At 54.8% G+C, this 20,229-nt stretch overlaps 2 protein-coding genes across 3 annotated transcripts in view; both read left to right on the forward strand.

The window, feature by feature from the left end:
* PTPRN2 (protein tyrosine phosphatase receptor type N2) overlaps positions 1-20,229 on the forward strand; it is a 720,648-nt gene that overhangs the window by 471,865 nt on the left and 228,554 nt on the right. For both annotated transcript variants that reach the window (XM_055335454.1, XM_055335455.1), the window contains exon 12: positions 3,640-3,704. In XM_055335454.1, the coding sequence (XP_055191429.1) occupies positions 3,640-3,704 (65 nt within the window). The remainder of the gene's footprint in view (positions 1-3,639; positions 3,705-20,229) is intronic.
* Positions 7,980-9,111, forward strand: LOC129516112 (ER membrane protein complex subunit 2-like). Its single transcript, XM_055335456.1, is given in 2 exon segments — positions 7,980-8,142; positions 8,145-9,111. Coding segments are annotated over 2 exon segments (891 nt in total). The 5' UTR covers positions 7,980-8,075; the 3' UTR covers positions 8,969-9,111.

Genomic DNA, 20,229 nt, shown 5'->3' on the forward strand with positions numbered 1-20,229 from the left:
GGACTTTAAGGCAGAGGCCAGGGAAATGCTGAAGAGCAGCTGTCCCATCCATGCCCAGTTTGGGGCAGCGGCTCTGGGTGACTTCAGTGTCCTTCTAAGGTTGGAGACAATGCTGGACCGCAGAACCAGTGAGGCCGGCGCCGGGTGCTCAGCAGAGGCAGCAGGTTGGGGACATCCCAGGACACAAGCCCCTCAGGGGAAGGGGGAGGGAAGTCGTGCCAGTGGGGCACTGGGTGGGGAGGCTGATGCTCCTGGGTGCCATGGCCAGGAGCAGGGGTGTCCAGGGTCTTGAGGAGGGCCCTGCCGGGAGGCTCCCCACACCTCGGCACCCTGGCTCCACAGGTGGCCGGCCTGTGCTGCTGCGGTGTCGGGTGGCCCTGATGACAGGTCCCCTCCCCTCAGTCTCAAGCCATGGGGTCCAGGTGGGTCAGCCTGCAGGTATCCCTTTGGAGATACGGGGACAGTAAGGGTCAGATGAAGTCACCAGGGTGGGGCCTAAGCCAGCAGGGCTGCAGTCCCTGGAAGAGGGAGGAGCCCCTCCAGCTGGGGCAGACCCTGGGGAAGAGTACTCAGCCCACACCCACCCCTCAGTCCCCTACCCAGACACGCAGCACCCCCGGGCTCTGGGAGATGCTTGGGGTCCGCGTGTCTGGTGTGAGCCTCCGCTGCTGGAGTCTGACCTGCCTGTGGCTCTGGGCAGTGCCACACTCAGGGCTTCCTCAGTTTCCCCATCTCAGATGGAGACCGAGCCATCTAGATCCCAGTGGGTCTGAGGATGAGCTGAGGCTGGGCAGCGCTCATGCCTAGGGGCTGGCAGTGGTGGTCTCACCACTGTGTTTATCACGGACTTGATGGTTTGGCCTTCAGGTTGATTAGTTCAGGAGAGCAAAGCAGCCCACTCCTCTAGAGAACCTTTAACACGCGGGAAGCAGCAGGTTTACCTGATCTAGGTCGTCTGATTTGCTGACTGGTTTGAACCAAGTGAACTCCACTTGGCAAGGTCAGGGCAGCTCCAAGAGGCTCTGGGCCAGCGGGTCTCCTGTGTGCGCCACAGTCACTGTGTGAGCACCTGCAGGCTGCCCAGAGCCTGAAAAGTGGGAGCTTTGCCCAGCAGCCTCTGGAGTGTCACCCCCACCCCACCCCACCCCCGGTTCCACTGGGTCTCGGGCACCCTTCCTTTGCTTTAGGACAAAGCCATGCAAAAGGACCGTAGCGTGATACTTTCCAATCACCCGATGGCTTTGTATGAACGTGGGGCTGTCTCAGAGCCATCACCTGGGGCAGCTTCGCAGATGCCAGACACACATGTGAGCACAGCCCCAGGTCAGATTTCACTGTCCCCCCACCCGCACGCTGCCTGTGCTTTTCCCTCCGTTTCAGTGACACCGCATTTCACTGAGAGCCTTTCAGGTGGCCGATGCCCCTTCCAGAATGTTCTGGAGCTGGTTGGAAGGTGGCTGCTGGCAGGCATGGGAACGCATAGCCCTTCCCCGGTGACCCCTAATGGCCAGAGTGTGGGCAGCAACGGCTTCCCAGGCCACACCTGCCCACGACACAGTGATGGGTCTGACATGAGGCAGGGAATCGTGGTGCATCAGGCCCTTGCCTGGATGTGAACACAGTTCTCCCCCCTGTGATGGAGCCTGTTTTCTCTGTTCACTGGGGCTTCACTGCCATGTTCTCAGTGGTTCTGTGAGCCAGCTTTGATGCATAAAATTCCACACACTTACATGTACGTGACACTGAAAACAAAGGGACCAGGTGCCCGCATGTTCACCACGTTTTCCTGTTATCTGCCCACTCGAACATGTGCATCACTGTTTCCAGGCAGTGAGAACGTGGTAGCGACATGGCACCCAACGTTTCCTGGTGTGTGGGGACCCCACCCAGCACAGCTTGAAGATGCACACAGACATGGGCAGGCATCCTTGGGAAGGCCTCCCGGCACCTGGCGTCTCAGCCTGCTTGGACAGTGATCTTGCTTTCAGTGACCTGAGGTCAGCACTGCATTTCTGGCACAGGGAAAGGGCCTGCCCGATGGCCTGGGGCCCAAGGAGCACCCGGGCCTGACAGACTGGCAAAGCTGTGCATCCACCAGAGACACGAGGGGAGGGCTGGTCCGCAGTAGGGAGGGTCCGCTCTTCATCCTGCAGACAGGTGCCTGGGCAGGAATTGAGGCAGAGAATGGCTAGCATGGGACATCCTGTTCATGTGGGTGGGGAAGGGCCTGCAGGGCATATCCCTGGTCACCATCATACCCTGGGGCAGATGTACTCCTCAGCCTGCGCAGCTGGGGGAGACTGACCACCCGGCCCCTTTGGGAGCTTTGCTGTCGCAGGTCGGGTTGCCCAACATGCTGCGGTTGGATGACTGCTCTGGGGCTGACCCCTAATGTCTGTCACTGCTCTGCGGCCATAAATGGAGCAGATTTTAAATTCCATTCTTGTGCATTTTCTGTTCCTCAGCCTATTTAAGAGTTCACTATTATTCCCCCAAAGTAGCTTGCCATTCAGTAAAATGTTCCCTTTGTTCACAGAAGAACATTAAAATCTATTGCTTTGTACTCTCTTAAGGGGTGTTCTCCTCCATTGGGACTGCTGCCTCTCTCTCCACCCACCCCTTCTGCTCCCGCACACCCACGTGAGGGTCTGTGTTTGCCTCATTCTCTTGGCGCACAGATAATCACCTGCATGTGACAAAAGCGTTCGTTTGTTCAAAGGGAAAGACTGTCCACGCGAGACGAGGGGAGGCCCCTGGGTGGGGCAGGTGGGCTGATGGGATCTTGGTCGTTTATTCTGCGAGATATGATTCTGTCACCAAGATCAATGTAGGCAGAGGACAGTCAGGTGGAAGTAATCGGTGTTGTCTCACTCCTGTTCGGCCTTAACCACAGTGGCAGGGCGCGCCTCCTTCTGAGGGTCTGCAGTAAAATCCTATTTGTCCTGCTTTTCCTTTCCAAGATGACACGGGCTTTGCCTAAAAAACAGTTTCTACAGATTCGTAAGCCAAGGTCAACTGCTTGGTGACACAACTTCTTCTCGACAAGGCGGAGGCGGCTGGGTCTGTGGTGTTGGCCTGAGCATGAGTGCATTTCCATTTACATCTGCTAATGGTTTCCGCAGCAACTTTCTCTCGCGCTGATTTGGAGGGTAATTCGTCCACTGCAAGTCAGCCTCATTCTAAGTCAGGAGCGCATGAAGACAAAGCTTGTGTGGGAGCTAAATTGTCATAGAATGATCCTGGTCAGGCTGCAGATTAGGGAAGTGAGCTGCCCCGGTGCCACGGGGTGCATGCACACAGTCCAGGCAGCCTTCCCTGCGAGCTCGGGACGCTGGCTCACGGGGCACGCTTCCCAGTGATAACACACCAAGTAACCAGCACATCATCCAAAAATAATGCGCAGTCCTCGCCACAGTCCCGTGAGTTCCCGTGATGGCGTTCAGTGCCAGGGGTGCAGGTTCGTGGGGAGGCTGACCGGTGTCCACCCCGGGGGACTGGCTGCAGGCTGGCTCTGCAGGTGATTTAGGCTGTCCCTGCAGCAACTCCATGGTGTGTTTCTCAGTGGAGAGGACATGCAGGGTGTCTTGAGAACCGTGAGCTCTGCACGCTGACCCTGTACCTCTTGGCTTTTCCTAACAGTTAACAACAAGGAGAAACTGGAAGCGGCATCCGGACTGAAAATTCTTCACGTTGGAAGCGGGTTGGTGAGTAGCGGAGGCGCTGTCCTCTCAGACATGCGTGGTCGGCAGGCGGCCAGCTGCTGGGGGGCCTCCTGTTGCTTGAACACCCTGATCCACAGCACCAGTGTGTGCAATGCCAGTTTTGGTTGCATTTGAAGCCATAATCCCGTGCGTCCCTGAGCAGGAGCCGTCCTGGGTCAGAAAATGCTGAAATGCAGAGAACGCAGGCTTCCTCCTTCAGAGGTTTAGTGACCGCTGAGGTGTGGACACAATCCAGCTGAGGGCGGTTCTCCTCGCAGGGAGTTGTTGTTTAAAGACACGTTGGGGTGCGGGCACTGTGCGCGTGTAGCTGCCTCTGGGATGTGACTTGATCTGTGACGTGGCAGATATGCCCTCATGGGGCCGAGTTGGTTTTGGGAAGAGTCGCTTGACCGAACACTCCATCAGCCATCTGAGCTGGTAGCAATGCCCCTGGAACCCTGGAACCCAGGCCGCTGCCCGCTCCCTCTTCGCCTTGGGGCAGTGTAATGAATTGTGGGTGGAACGGCAGACGTGATTGCCCACAGGAGCAGCACCAGCCACACGTCAGGCGGTGTGGACCCGAACCAACATGGGCCATTGCATTTGAAATTTTAGATTTCAGGGCACTCGTGATTACAGGTGATTAGCTGTCCCGGGCAGCTCATTTGTGAGGGCCCGTCGCTTACAAAGCCATGGTGAACCACAGCCCCAGGGAGATCTGTTCCATGGTCATGAGTCCTGGTCTTGAAGTAAGGACGCACTTCTTCACAGATGGGCTCGTGTGCTCGCAGGCAGCAGGCAGGTCGAAGAGCCTTGCAGGGAGGCACCTGGTGCGGGGCACTGGTGTGCCAGTTACGTGAGACAAGGAGTCAGGCGGGTCTGGTGGAAGCCCGTCAACAGAGGCTTGGTGGGACCAACCCACCCCGTGCCTGGTTCTCTCCCAGCCTGCCCGCCTGGGCGGGAGGTGAGCCTGTGTCAGGCAGGACATCTCATCCCCCTGTGCTCCAGGTTTGGCACGTGGTGAGGGGCCGAGGCAGGGCAGGGAGGAACCGGCCAATGGGATGGACTATGGGCACGAGATAGAGGAGTTCGTAGTGTGCCTGGGCAGCATGAGTGGTGTGGGTGGGGCTCCGGCGGTGCCCCAGACCCCAGCCTGGGGGGGGGGGGGTCTGGCACCCAGAGGTCCTCTCCTGAGGGAAACACAGCCTCCTGCAGCATCGGGAAGGAGAGAGGCCACATGAGGGCTGAGCCCACGGGCTCCTCCAGGTGAGCACAGCTTTCCCGGGAGCCCGTTGCACTGGCTGCTGGACACTGTGACCCCCACGCTTTGGTGGGAGGAACACCTGAGCCCTCGAGAGGCCTGTTGAGGAGGAGCTGCCCAGACCTGGAGGATCTGGGCACTGTGGCTGCGTGTCCTTGCCCCACCCCTGCATCTTGGCCGAACCCTGCTCCGTGAACAACCCCTGTCCCCCCACCCCCGCCGCTCACCTATCTACCCTACACGACCTGCCCGTCTGAGGGACCTGGGGCCTCATCCTCCTGCCCAGTACTGGACGGACTGCTTTGGCCCCACACAGTCATGCTCATCCTCTCCTGTCTCCGTTCTTACCACCCGACTCCATGTCCTTGGTGTCAGAGGAGGTTGGGGTCACTGGGAAGGGTGGCTGAGGCGCAGGCCTACTCATGGCCCCTACTCGCCGCCCCTCTGCTTCCACGGCCAGCCAGGGGCGCCATCCCAATATCCACTCCCAGACGAGGCCACCGTCCCAGGTTCCGGGCTCAAGGTGGAGCCCCCACCGCCCTGGTGCTGTGCACGTCCTCCCTCGTGTGGACACGGAAGCCCAGGCCTCCAGCCCACCCATACCTGGGCCTGTGTGAAGGCACCAGACCCCTGCGATCCGCGGTGACCAGCGCCTGCTCGCGTCAGGTCTTTATTCCCCTGTTCACTCTGGGGTGTGCAGGTTACCCTTGTTCCGGTGCTTTCCCATGTCCACAGAGAGGTGCCGACGCCGCTCCAACCAATGCACAGTCCACTCATCCGTAGGATACAAGCCAAGTGCCTCTTGTGCGCTGGGCACGGTGCAGGACCAGGTCTGGGCAGTGAGCAGGGACCACCTCCCACCTCCCAGCCGTGGGGCTCACCCCTCCCCGAGCTGGGGTCCACTGAGGGTCTCCCATCACATCCACTGGGTTCTGTCTCGGGTGAGCTGCCTCTTCTGTCCCTTCCCTGGACAGACTTCACACCGGGCCTCGTCTGGACGGTCCCTCAGGCTTCCTCCTCGCTGCCCCCACACCCGGCCATCCCTACCGGGGCCCCTCCCGTGACTTGCACAGCTCTCCGCCAAAGTCAGGACCTCCTCCATCCATTCACCCCATCAGCAAACGTGGAGCACAGCAGCATGTCATCGGGAGTGTCCATGCATTAGTGCCAGCGCCAGTGTTCTTCAGCGCCCATGTCCCACGTCCCTGGGACCTTACCCACGTCTCTGGGACCCCGCCCACGTCTTGGAGACCCGCCCCCCCACACCTCAGCACACCGCCCCCCACATCCCCAGGACCCTGCCCAAATCCCCGGGCCCCCACCCACGTCTGTGTGCCCCCTCCTCAACGTCTCCGGGAAGCAGGTGAGCTCCTGGCTTTCCTGCCCCCTCCTTGCTGATTCACCAAACTTGCTGCCGCAGACCCTGGAGGGTCCTTGCCGGGCTGTCCTTTCCAAGGACGCTCATGTGCCCAAACTCCAAGCACTCACTGTGACGTGTGAGAGGCACCTGCTCCGGCCTTCCCGCAGACCAGCTTTCTGCAGCCAAACACGGGGCTCCTGGCTCATTACCATCGGTGTGCAGATTTGTGGGGGCGTTTCCCCCGCCACTATGTGAACCACCCCCCGCCCCCAGGCCCCTCTGGTAGCTCTGACCCCACATCCCTGCACAGCAAAGCCCAACGTCGCTGGTGCACGTTTCCCACATGCAGCACCTCACGTGCTCGCCCTGGTGCCCCCGTCACCACCTAGTCTCCACCAGGAGTGGAAGATTCTGCCCTCAGAATCTTTGGGCCTCTGACTTGGGGTCACCAGAGCCACCGTCCCTTCTTAGACTGAGCTTCCTGTCCTCTTAGCCGTCCAGCCTGCTTTTTGGAACCGTGAGCATGCTGAGGGCCCCGCTTTGGCCCCTGGTCTCTGATGGGTCCCAGGCACAGTCGTCTCGGTCTTCCCTGAACTGCCCCCTGAGGGATTGCTGGGCCCCGGCCTTGGCTTTATTCTCCTTCGTGGGATGCTGGCCCCAAATGTAGCTCTGCAGACTGACACAATCACTATGTCTCTTAGCCCCACACTTTTGTCCTTAGAGGGTGAAACAAGGTATCAGCCATCTCTGCCCCAGGCCCCACTGGGTGACAGACACGGCATCACCGTTGGTCACTAGCACTGTCCACGCACTGGATTGAGCCCAACTCCAGGAACTGGACTTGCACTTGGACTGTTTGTGACGATGACTGTTCAAACTTGCAGAAATTGCCCTCCACTCATGCTGGATGGCCGCCCTTCTCACTAGGGGGCAGTGGGGGTTTGCCCAGGTGGGGGGCTGCTGGAGATTTGGCGGGTGGGGGTGAGGAGGGCCAGTGAGCCCACCACCATGGCGCTGCCTCCTTCCTTTCCACCCACCTGGTCTGCTGCCTTCTCTCGTCCCTGAGTGGCCAAAGCCTGACCCACCATCTTTGGGGGCATAAACACCCATGCCCACGCACTGGAACCTGGCTGTGAGGGCCCCCCACCCCCGAGAGCGCCGTTTGTCCTCCCTGCAGCCCCAGGGCCTCCTGTGTGCCAGAGCTTTGGAGACCACCTCTCCAAACGCTTTCCCCTACCTTGACCCAGAAAGCTCTGGGTGGGGTCTTCAGCCCAGGACCCCTGCATCCCCCTGGGCTTCTGTCAAACCAACCCGTGTTCAGAAGCCGCCCTTGACAGAGACACAGGTGCTCAGAGATCAGGAGCCAGTTTTGGAAACTGAAAATGGGAACAAATGGGGCAAGTGGAAACATTTTTTTAAAAAAGCAAACAATGTGTGTTTCTTGGATGTTAACCACCTCGTGCAGCATTAAGCCTGATTTTGGTGATTCTGGGTTTTTGAGTGTTATCAAACGTGAGCATCTCCACAGCTTCCTGACTCTGAAGTGCACAACTCACACATGCGATCACAGCAGAACAAGAGCCCTTTAAGCCAAATGGCAATATCTCGAAACAAAATGTAACGGAAATGGACAGATGCACGCACACTACCCTGATAGACTGGGGCTATTTTGATGTATTTCAAGATCTAATCTCTGACATCTTGAAAGTGTTTGCATTTTCTTCAAATTTACAAAGTCGGAGGTTCTGAGAAGATGGCGAAGGTCTCAGAGCTTTACGATGTCACTTGGGAAGAAATGCGAGATAAAATGAGAAAATGGAGAGAGAAAACTCACAAAACAGTGAGCAAATTGTGGAAGTTGGAGAGGAATTAATTAATGAATATGCTTCTAAGCTTGGAGATGATATTTGGATCATATATGAACAAGTGATGATTGCAGCCCTAGACTATGGTCGAGATGACTTGGCATTGTTTTGTCTTCAGGAGTTGAGAAGACAGTTTCCTGGCAGCCACAGAGACAAGAGACTAAAAGGCATGAGATTTGAAGCCATGGAAAGATATGATGATGCTATCCAACTATATGATCGAATTTTACAAGAAGATCCAACTAACACTGCTGCAAGAAAGCATAAGATTGCCATTCGAAAAGCCCAGGGGAAAAATGTGGAGGCCATTCGGGAACTGAATGAGTATCTGGAACAATTTGTTGGGGGCCAAGAAGCCTGGCATGAACTTGCAGAACTTTATATCAATGAACACGACTATGCTAAAGCAGCCTTTTGTTTGGAGGAGCTAATGATGACTAATCCACACAACCACTTATACTGTCAGCAGTATGCTGAAGTTAAATATACCCAGGGTGGACTTGAAAACCTCGAACTTTCAAGAAAGTATTTTGCACAGGCACTGAAACTGAACAACAGAAATATGAGAGCTTTGTTTGGGCTTTACATGTCGGCAAGTCATATTGCTTCTAATCCAAAAGCAAGTGCAAAAACAAAAAAGGACAACGTGAAATATGCTAATTGGGCAGCTAGTCAAATAAACAGAGCTTATCAGTTTGCAGGTCGAAGTAAGAAGGAAGCTAAATACTCTCTTAAGGCAGTTGAAGACATGTTGGAAACACTGCAGATCACCCAGTCTTAAGGTTTCAGACTCTTTCACATTACATTTCACAATTGCACAATTGAACTTATTGGCCTGTGACTTATTTACTAAATGCCTAGTGCTATTTATATACTAATTTTTGTTAAGAGGGCAATTGTAAAGAAAGTTTATATAAACCTAAAAATGCCTTTTATTGCTAAGCAGGAAGATGGAGAAAGTCCATGGAAGAGAGATTTGACAAGATTCATATTGATTGTACATCATTTTCTTCATATCACACATACAGAACTTCTTTTAAACCACAATGTGATGTAGAAATCCCATAAATAAATCTTGTGATTTATTAAAAAAAAAATTTACAAAGTCGTATTTCTTCCAAAGGAAACCTACCACGTTACAAGAAAAGCTGAAGTATTTAGGAGAAAAATAACATAGGAGGTTGTCACCAGGAGGGCAGCTCATGAATGCATCTGAAATAAGGAGCCATTTTCTGGATCTTGGTCGTATGATGATATCCAGCTACCAGATTAACCTGCCCAACATCTCAGAGGCAGAGGACGGACCCTCAAAGAGGCTCTGCATCGCTCCCAGGCAGCACACGTCACCGCACCACGGTCCTGGTTCACGCCAAGTGCCGCGGGTCAGCCACAGAAGAGGCTGCCCTGACTGCCCTGGGGGGTACAAGCACCCCATCACCCAGCAGATTTGGGCCAAACAGGGATGGCCATCTGCTCAGATTCTAAAAAAGGAAGTCTTTCCGTCTCGTATAGGGAGGGGGAAGTTTTCCTCAACTTCCCAGGGGCCCTGGCTGGGTCTGACGGTGTAACCGACAGGTAAGCAGAAGAAAACACCCAAGTATGTTCAGGACAACTTTCAGGTGACTTGGGAACGTAGGAAACAACCCAAAGGAATGGCGAGAACTGAGTCTGTGATGCTGGATTTGATGCAGGGTAGACAGGTGTGGGGCCCACGGAAGGTTCAGGAGTGTGTGGTGAGGGCAGGATGTGGGGAGACGAGGGAGGCCCATCGGCTGGGGCGCTGCTCAGGGTCCCTCGGTCCAGGAGATATGGGCTCTCCCTTCCTGTGGGGCAGTGAGGGCACCTGTGTCGTGAGGGTCTTGGGACCTGCTTCAGGGTGAAGGGTGATCATAGCTGTCCTGCTCTGGCACCGTCTCCAACTCCTTCAGCTTCAAATACTTACATGTCAGGCACTGTATTTTGGGGCAGCACGCCCTGAACCCCATCCCCACTGCGCTGTGATGTTAGGTGTGGTTTTTTTTAATTATTTCATTTTATTTTAAATAAACGGAGTGGATGTGGGGGAAGGGAGGGGCAGGGAGACAGAATCTCGAGCAGACTCTGCGCCCAGCATTGAGCCAGACACAGGGCTCAATCTCATGACCCTGAGATCACAACCTAGGTGGAAATCAAGAGTTGGATGCTTAACTGAGCCACCCGGGTACCCCTAGGCGTGGGGTTTCCATATACATATTAAAGAGACCTGGGGTGTGAGCACCTTGATGAGTGAGGTGGGGAGGTGGGGACCCCAACCCGACAGCCGCCCCCACTGTGTGTGTGTGTCCCCTGTTCCTGTCACTTCTCAGGCACGATTTTGTTCAAGGAAGGATTCCGTGGCCAAGACTAGGTTGATTCTAAAAGTTCCCTAGAAGTCTGTGAGTCTATAGTTGTGCTCCCACTGCTGGAGTGAGTGTGCGCTCACCACATGACAGTCGGTGCTGTGCAGCATGGTGCAACAACCCTCCTGCACCATTGCCATCCAGTTGCTCCAAGTCCTATGGGAGGCACGTGGGCATGAACCCCTGGTCCAGGCCACCCCCCAGAGGCCCTGCTCAGGGGCTCTGATTGGACTCAGGAGGTAACTTGACGTGGAGGGACCTTTGCCCACAAGGTGAGGAGAGCACCAGGTCAGCTTCCCCCAAGAATAGGTGGGGGAAATCTCCATGGGACATTAGGTTGAGGGGAAACTGTCACCCTCTGCATCGTTAGTGGCACAGGCACCTGCCTTCATCACGCCTGGTACTGACTTGCAGGATGGTTGACCCAGCTCTTGGCATGTTGGCCATGACCTTGCCAGCGGGTGGCTGGGAACCCCATGAACACACCACCTTTGGCCCTGTGGGGAGTGGGGAGGTGCGGGTCATGGTGGCGCTGTGATGCATCCTAGAGCGCCATCAGGAGCACTGATGGAGTTGCTCAAGGGCCGCTGTTTGGCTTCTGTAGTAAATGGCAAATGTGCTAAGACTCCTACTCTCACCCCGTAGAAGGTCTGTGCCGTCCACACAGTGGGTGCCTCCGCGGGGTGGGGCAGTTGCCATCATGAGAGTTGATCTCATGGGAGCTTTGCAAAAAATTAAAACTGAACCAAATATGAGACCATAGGAAGGTAACTAATTACATGGGAACAGGCAAACGGACTGTGATGATTCCCTTACTCGTTCTGAGGACTCGAACCCCTAACCATAGTGGCCGCGGGTGTGTTCATGTGCGGGACTCAGCGTCGAGCAGAGCTGCTGGGACTCCAGGCAAGTCCTCTCCCTTACTAGAAGGCTCTTCGGGCTGACGTTTGACTGTTTGAGTTGTTATGGGTTCACAGGGAGACAGAAGGACGGCGCCAAGATGCCACGTGTGCCCTGGCCCTTGAGTCTCCCCACACCAGCGCCCCCTTCACTGCGGGCTGGTAGCAAAACCAGAAGGTGGATGGTGGCTCAGCATGTGCGTAGAGTTTTGTGTGTGTGTGAGTCATTTTATCTTTGATGCCACTTCTTAAAAATTTGATTAAGAACAGACCTGCGACTAAAGTAAATGATGACATGTTTGTGCTTAGAGATACGTGAATGCCCCAGCGGCTCCATGGGGTGGAGCCAGCCCCTCCTCACCTGTCAGCCTCGTGGATTGTCATAGAGAACACTGATAGTGACCCAAGTCACCACGTGTTTGTCAATGTCTTTGCTCGGCATCCCGCACAGGAGGGGCCCCACGAGTAATTTAAAGTATCCCTGGTGCTTGGATGGAGGCACGTGCTTGAAGTCCAGGGGCCAGAGCCATGGGTGTGGGTGCATGCCGGGGGCCAGCAGGGTGGACCGCAAGCACCTACCCAGGCAGCGGGAGCCTGACATGGAGGTGGTGGGTTCTGGGGGTGCTGCTGTCGGAAGAGCAGGAGCTGTGGGCTCTGGCCTGTGAAGGGACAGATGGTAGCATTTTAGGATGGGCCGAACGAGTGCGAGAAAATGGGGCATCGGGGTGGACAGGGCCTCTTGGGGAGATGCTAGGGGTTCACTCTGCAATGCTGCTCATGTGTTTTCAAGAGTCCGTGATCTTCCTCCTCCTCTGCACGTGCCACAGCTCCCGGGGGTCCTCTCTGCCAGCCCGCGGGATGAGGTGTCCTGCGACTCCATGGACGGGCCACGGGGGCTTTCACAGCTGCCCCCATACCCTGTCCTCACTGCTGCTCCTCATCCCATCCTCATCTTTCTTAGAATGGAGAAAAACCACACAGATGTGTGTTCAATATAATCAGCGGCACCTGACATGTTGACAAATACGAGTTTCTCATGAAAGAATGTCTTTTCCTTCTGAAATGCGTGTAAATACCATGTCACGTGGACCACGGGTGTCGTTTCAATACTTTCCCTGATTTAAAGGCAGGAGAGCCGCCCTGTGATGTGGCAGTTGCTATAGTGACACCTTCAATTTTTATAGAATATCAGAGTAAATAGTCACCTGAAGTGAAGTAGGTGGCATCTGGCTGTGGCGGCCCCACACCTCGGCCAGCCCGACTCCGCGCTTGGCCTCGGCTCACACCGGCTTCAGTGGAAGCGGCCCGGCCCGGGGCTCCTCCGAGCTGCTGCCGAGGCTGGATTTGACGGGGTCCCCGCAAGAAAGGAGGGTCCGTCTAAATAAAGCGTAGAGTTTCCCTGCAGCTGCATCTACAGAGCCGGTTAGTGTGTCCTCAGACGTTACTTTTCATTTAAAAACTAAGCTCTGAAGAAACTCCCGAGAGTCCACAGGAGGAAATAGTTCAGACACCGTTTCTAAGGCTCAACAGGTAAGATTCTTGGAGGAGAATGAAGACGATGGGAGGGAATGGCCACCAACCGGAGCCTCGTACGGCCCCTCAGGACAGCCCCACAGCCGCCAGCTGGATGCAGCTCCTACGCAAGGCAGGGAGAGGCCAAGGGACAGAGGTGGTGAGCCGGGCGGTCCCACTCGCACGCCTGCGTCCTAGACCCTGGGCTGCGCCACACAGGCTCTGAGACCCAAGAGGCCCCAGGTTTGCCCTCTGGTGGAAGGGACCTGGTGGCTCCAGCCCCACGCGGACAGCTTCACGCTGGCGTCTGGCCCTGCAGACAGACCCGCATCCACCGGAGATCCTGCCCCTCAGGGGTTTAGGTGGGAACGGAAGAGGAGCCATGTGCGTGCATACCGGGGCGGCTGCCACAGAGCACCACGCACCAGTGGCTCCCACGGCCCTGGGGCCTGACGTCTCAGTGGCCTGACCCGGGGCCCTGGGGGATCCCTTTGTGCTTTGTCCGCGTCCCGTGGATGGCCTCCTGGGCCCGCACGCTGCTATTCACGTCCAGTTCACATCCCCGTTCACAGGGATGCCTCTCGTATGGGGTTAGGATGTCTGTACCCACCCTGTGTCCAACGCGGGCCCCGCCCCATGCCCTGGGAGTTGGGACTCTGACACACCCTCTGGAGGGACACAGGTCGTCCCTGACAAGCTGCTAATCCCCCTCCCCACTCCACCTGAGGGCTTGGGCTTTAAGAAGCTGCTTTCCTGTCAGGAAGGGTCTGGCACGCGCCGTCCGTTCCCCACTGAAAGGACACAGGGTCCCTTGGCGCCTCGGAGCGCAGGGCGCGCGTCCCCTCCTGCTACCCCTCCCCGTGGGGGCTGTCAGAGCACAGTGTGGCTGTGTGATCTCACGTCTGCGCCATGTAACTGTGCACTCGAGAGTAAAAACCGTGTCTCCAGCAGGCCGCACGAGGCCTGACATACAGCAGAAACTCCCTAACCATGCTTTGAGGGGAAAGGAGTCGTGAACCCCAGCTGCAGGGTAGATGCCCTCGTCAGCTCGCTTGGCGCCTTTCTGCTCTGTCCTCCGTGCATTGTCCAGGCTGCCCTTCTCAGGGCTTTGAAACCTCCGCGGAAAACACAGGACTCCTGGAAGGATTCCTCCCTCCTGTTGTGTGCGCTCTGGCCCTTGTCACAGAATCGCACAGGACGCTCTGCTGCACCACGGCTTCTCTCCTGCTAAGCTGGGCTTCATCTCCATGACAACTGATTTGAGTACCTCCTCTATGCTTAATCCACGCGTGGTTTGGGTTTTTTTGTTTTTTAGAAAAAGGTTCGTTTCATCCACACGAAATAATTAGTAATCAATATAACACAAAATATAATCAAATGTGAAATTTCAAACACTTCTGTCGAAACATACGTGCAGTCGAGGTGATGGCTGTCGAGGATGGCAGAGGCGGACATGACTCGCAGTTCTCTGCTTATCGGTAGGTGAGCACATGTCCCCGTGGCCAGGATGAGGTCCCTCGGAGCACGTCCCACGTCTCCGAGCGCCTCCCCCCAGCCACGCTGACAACTGTTCACCACCAGTAAGTGCAGGAACCCGCATCTGACCGGTGATGAAGGGGGCGAGGTGGCCAAGGCTGGATGACGGGTCCCCACGCGTGGGGTCGTGCTCAGCATCCAGGGGGCAGGGTGCACGCCTCCTCTCCTCTCATTCCCCCGGGTCCTGGTGCACCGTCCACACCAGCGTCCGCAGTTCCACTCCAGGCCCGAAATCCACACAGGGCCAGGCGGTCCCGCTCTGTCTCTGTGCCCCAAGATGGAACCTCGTTAACAAGCTCTGGCACCTGGGCACCCCTGATGTGGCACCCCCACAGCTGGCCTGCAGGATGGGACTTTTCACCTGCTCCTGTCCTGCATGGGACCCACAGCTGGCAGGTAGGTCCTGCCACCCACCGGGCTCTTGCCAGTCATGACCCCACTGACCTGAGGGTCAGTATCCTGGGACCACTGTGACAGAGGGCCCTAAACTGGAGGCTTAATGGACGAATTGACCTCTGCCCATTGTGGAGGCCAGAGCCCACCATCCAGGTGTGGGCTGGGCTGGCTCCCTAGGGCTCTGGGGAGGGTCCTTCCTTCCCCCACTGCCCCCACCACCCCTACCCCTGCCGCCCCTGCCCCCAGTGCCTCTGCCCCTGCTGCCCCTGGTGCTGCTGGGCTGCCTTGGGGGGGCCCTTGGCTCACAGACCCAGCCCTCCAGCCCTCCCCCTGTGTGTCTGCCCTACAAGGACGCCAATCACTGCAGACTGTGCCCGTCCTACCCCAGAAGGACCTCATCTTAACTCAAATGCATTTCCAAAGACTAGTTTCTATGTAAGGCCTCACTCACAGGTACTGAGAGTTATGAGTTGTACATACCTTTGTTGGGGGGACACATATTAGATCCAAACCACCCTGAAATCACAGATGTCCCCCACCCTCTGGACTCTAAGACCCAGCACTGATCCGTGGTTGACCTACAACTGAATTTTTCTCCTTTTGGGGCTACAGTACTTTGCTTTTCTGGTTGTATGAACAGACCTCGCCTCTCTGGCTAAATACATTTCCCTGTTAATCCAGTTTGACCCCCAGACCACATGTACCCCAGACCCACTCCTGTCTGCTGGTGCTGACACAACTGGGGGAATCCAGGGCCCGCATGGGGGTGGTCCTCATGGATTACACTTGTCCTGTGGAACTTTAAGAAGGAAAAGATACCCAGAGCCCTCTGATAATTCCATATTTTCAGGTAAACATGAGCAGTAAATCTAATGTTATTTTTATTAAATTAGCGAATTCTTGTACTGTCCTATTGTTATCTTTTCTTGTCAAGATTCTTAAAAGTCATAATCTCCTTAGTTTACCCCTCAGGCATATGAACACCTGCTGTACTCTATGACAGGAAATTTCTTTTTTTTTATATGAAATAATTTTTAGCTGGAAGGTAGGGTAAATGCTTACATAAGATTTTCACCTGCAAAGTCCATGAGCTACAAGTGCAAAACCCTAATTTCCCAGATTCTGAGCAAGCTGCCCCTACTAGGAAGTGGGGCAACTGATGGAGGAGCGCTGGCAGTGCAGCCTTGGGCTGATCTGGTATTGTGCAGGTGTGTCCATGTGCCAACTGGACATTCCTCTTCCCGGGCACCCTATGAGTCTGGGCCTGCCGTGCACTAACTGCGGGCCAGTAACCAGGGATGAAGAAGGGAGGGGTGTGTCCCGCTGCTCCCACAGGACATCTCAGCTCCCTGGACCCTGGACATGGGCCCCAGCCTGAGGGCTGCCCTCCCCGTTTACACAATGTGCTTTATCATCCTGTGTCAAGGGTTCCTCCAATTTGCTGGGGCCACAGCACCAAGCTACCCAGCAGGCAGGGGACAAGGGGGGCCCAAGCCCCTGGCCCCCAGCCACTCCTCCTCAGTTTGCATGTGCATAACTTTGCCTTTTCTTCCTGTGCAATGAAGCACTGAGTTAGCAGCTAATTAGGCCTCTGAGTTCACAAGGCTTTTTATGGAATTACAGCTGTTTTTCTTCATAAGAACATAAAGCAAAAGGATATTCTTTTTTTTAAAAGATATTATTTATTTATTCATGAGAGACACAGACAGAGGGAGAAGCAGGCTCCCTTCAGGGAGCCCTATGTGGGACTCGATCCCAGGACCCGGAATCATGCCCTGAGCCAAAGGCAGACACTCAGCCGCTGATCTACCTGGGCATCCCCAAAAAGATAATTCTTGAGAAGTAACTTCATTCCTTTGACAAGCACTTGGACTTAATGCCACACTGAAATAGAAACATCTTTCCTGTCATATGCCAGCACCGTGCCCTGTCCTGGGCAGGACGTATCACAAATGCTGGACACCAGCCTGAGGGGTTGTTCCCTCGCCCACCCTATTAGTTTCCCGCAGCAGCCTCAACACCGCATGTGGGGTGCCTGCAACAACTGGCGCTCGTTGTCTCACAGCCCGGAGGCCTGGAACCTGAGACCCGGGCATGGGCAGGGTTGGTTTGCTCTGAGGCTGCTCCCCTTTGCTGTGTGGGTGACCGTGTCCTCACTGGTCCCCATCTGAATGTGTCTGTGTCCTGATATTTTCTCGTAAGGGATCTGTGCCCCGCACAGAATGAGGGAGCTCATTCTAACCTAGTCATCTCTCTAAGGCCCCAGCTCCAAAGCGGCCACATTCTGAGGTCCAACGTATGGTTGGGGAGTGGGGGGCAGCTGGGCCTGGAACACCAACCCATAGTCAGATCTGCTTCATGAGTGTCTGATTAAACTTAGGGTGCCTTGTGCGTATTCGCTCCAAAAGACAGCATTTCAATAAGCTGACTTCTGAGAAACATACCCATGCTGTGTTTCTAGTGTTGAATGACTGTCAGAAAAGGAAAACATTGTACCAAGCCAATGAGGGAGATAAAAAATAAATAAGAGTGTGCATTTTTAGAAACACGATGGGATAGTTTTGTGCACAAACCCATCAAATCTGCAGTTTGATCTAACATCCAGCCGTAGCCATTAAGTAAAAATTACCACGTGGCCCAAATAAATTAAGTCTCAGCAGTGGTGGTGTTGAGGTGGGAAGAGCCAGCTGACCTAAGCAGCGGGGTGGCTTGGCCATACTTGGCCTCCTTCCTCCAGCGCGAGATGTAGACACGCCCCGCTAGCTTGCGGGGGGCGGGGGGGGGTATGGGGGCCCAAAACATTCTTGACATTAAAACAATATAAATCGTGTTGTGTTTTTATTTCCTTGGCAAAGGGTTGCCTGTTTCTTTGTGGCTTATTTACTGATGGAAGCCTTTTCATTTTGGCATACAGCAGTAGAGAAATGAATTTATTTTAGAAATGTCAGTGGTGTTTTATGATGCTGCCTTCGGCAGCGACATAAAAGGGACTGATTGTGAAACAGCTAATTTACAGATCTTCTCTAAGTGAATGCAAACAAATTCTGGTCCTCAAAGCCCTGCTAATATACAATGTTCAATTTTTAATTTCCAGTCCATCTTAGATTATGGGGATGAAAAACAATATTTAATCCCTCGTTAACACATGAATAAGCGGAAGCTGTCATTTTCAACCAGACAATAACGGGATTATCTCAAGAACTGTCAGTTTATGTGAAAACATTATGTTGCCCAAATTTTCATAAAAATTAGCGGTGGATAATATTCAAGATCAGAGCCATGGAAAGAGGAAAGTCTGCATTCATGGTAATAAATATTCATATTTGTCTGCTCAGGAGATGAAAATCTAATCAAGGGGCTATTGATGCGCTGGCTTTTTTTTTTTTTTAAACCAAGATGTTTTATCTAAATTGGGTTTGATATGGAAATGAGTCTCACTGGAGTCCTCCAGGCCATGAGCACGTGGGGATCACGGGGTGGGGCGTCCACGGGGTCAGGTGTAACTGCAGCTGACCACGGCCAGCACCCGCATCGGACATGAGCACCTCGCAGAACTCAGGGTCCTAGGCATTGAACAGGATGCAGTGTTCTGGTCCCTCCCTTTGTTTTTTTTAAGAAAAACACAATATGATTTCATGCCAGTTAACTTCTGGCTACTGCAGGGTTAAAATCATCTGTGTTTTTGCTTTTGTTGACAATTACCATAAATCAGAAGACACTCTGCATGAAGCTTAATGAAATATGTATGATTTTAAAAAGAAAAGATAGTAGCTGCAGGATGTTGTGTATGTGTGTGTGTCCCTGATACTTTCTTGAAGACGACACTTTTCCCCACACGTCAACAAGCATGTGGAAAATCTGAATAAAATGGCCATGCATTGGCAAACACGGGTCAGGTCGGCCCATGAAGGCATCCTGATCCTGGCCCCGCCAGGGTCACCCTGTACTCAGCAGGTTTGAGTGCTCCAGGCCAGGACCAAGCCCCTAGCACCCGGGTGGTCCTGAGGCTGCAGGCCCCAAGCAGAGCAGAACCATTTGCAACCCTCATGGAAGTTCCTAGAGAGCAGGAAAATGATGTGCCGGCTCATCCTTAGCAAAGGACCAAATACGCCCTTTAACGGAGCAGGGACACGATAACCGTGTGGCTTCACTGTGTATCAACGTGTCCTACTTACGTACACGGGACTTTCTTTAGATCAATGCGATCTGTTAGAGCGGGGAATTCATATATTAATGTTGTTTTCAACATATATGTTAATGTTGTTTTCAATTACAACCCTGACCTCTGTTTCCCATTCACTTGTATCCCCACCCTTTCAGGGGAGCTGATTTAGGGGACAGTCTGGTTATTTTGGAGAAACATGTGGACAGCATTCTCTGGATAGAAGTTTCCTCGCACGGCTCCTTCTGTACTGGGGCAGGAAAGTCAGGAAGACCAGAAACCCTTTCCTTCCGTGTGTGTTGTTCAGTGCCTCACCGTGTCCCTAACACAGAGGTCTGAGTCCTACAAGAGCTGCACCCTGTTCCTTCCCGCCCTCTTCCTGCATCGTCAGGACCTGAGGTTTGATGTGGGGTCCACAGATACTTCATTCCTAGACACGTGTAGGGATGGGGCATGAAGAGGGGGCGGAGGGCACGCTCAGGTCTCCTGGGCTCCAACTGTGGTTTGCCGACATCCCTTCCCATATGGACAGGGAACTAATGAGTCTTTTTTGGGAGAAAACGTTCCTCCTAGATGTCAGGTTTGGTGTGTGTCCCTGCCCACCACTGTCGTCCTCAGGGGTCCCTGGAGTCAGCTCCACACATGCCTGTGTAGACGCTACCCCTCAGGTATGGGGTGCTGATGTCTGTCCCCGACTTTCCCCCCAAGATGCTCCTCCACCCTAGAACCAGCTGCCTGTGTCCTGGAGCCCCCGTGCAGGCTGCCCCAACCTCCCCTCGCGCTGACCTTCCCTATGTGACCCTGGTCGTCCCCACAGGTGGCAGGTGAGACGTGTGCTGCACCCTTGTCTCAGGGCATCATGCTGTGTCATCCTGAGAGACGTCGGACCAGATGTGTGCATGTGGGGATAGGGGGAGAAAGAGAGGAAAGCCGTGGGCCAGCCTGCCATGTGGACACCAGCCAGGCCCCATGCACCGTCCGCAGGCCCCGGCGTCCCACCCGAGTCCGGGGGCCCGGACCTAAGAGAAGGATGCCCGGTGCAGAGGATGCATGGCCAGGTCCGTGGACAGCAGTCGGCCTCCCCCACACTTTGTTCCAACCCTTGACTCAATGGCCAGTGTGCGTGGGACCAGCGCACAGACCACCCACAGGACCGGGC

The sequence above is a fragment of the Nyctereutes procyonoides genome, unplaced genomic scaffold (assembly GCF_905146905.1).
Source record: "Nyctereutes procyonoides isolate TBG_1078 unplaced genomic scaffold, NYPRO_anot_genome, whole genome shotgun sequence".
Taxonomy (NCBI): Eukaryota; Metazoa; Chordata; class Mammalia; order Carnivora; family Canidae; genus Nyctereutes; species Nyctereutes procyonoides.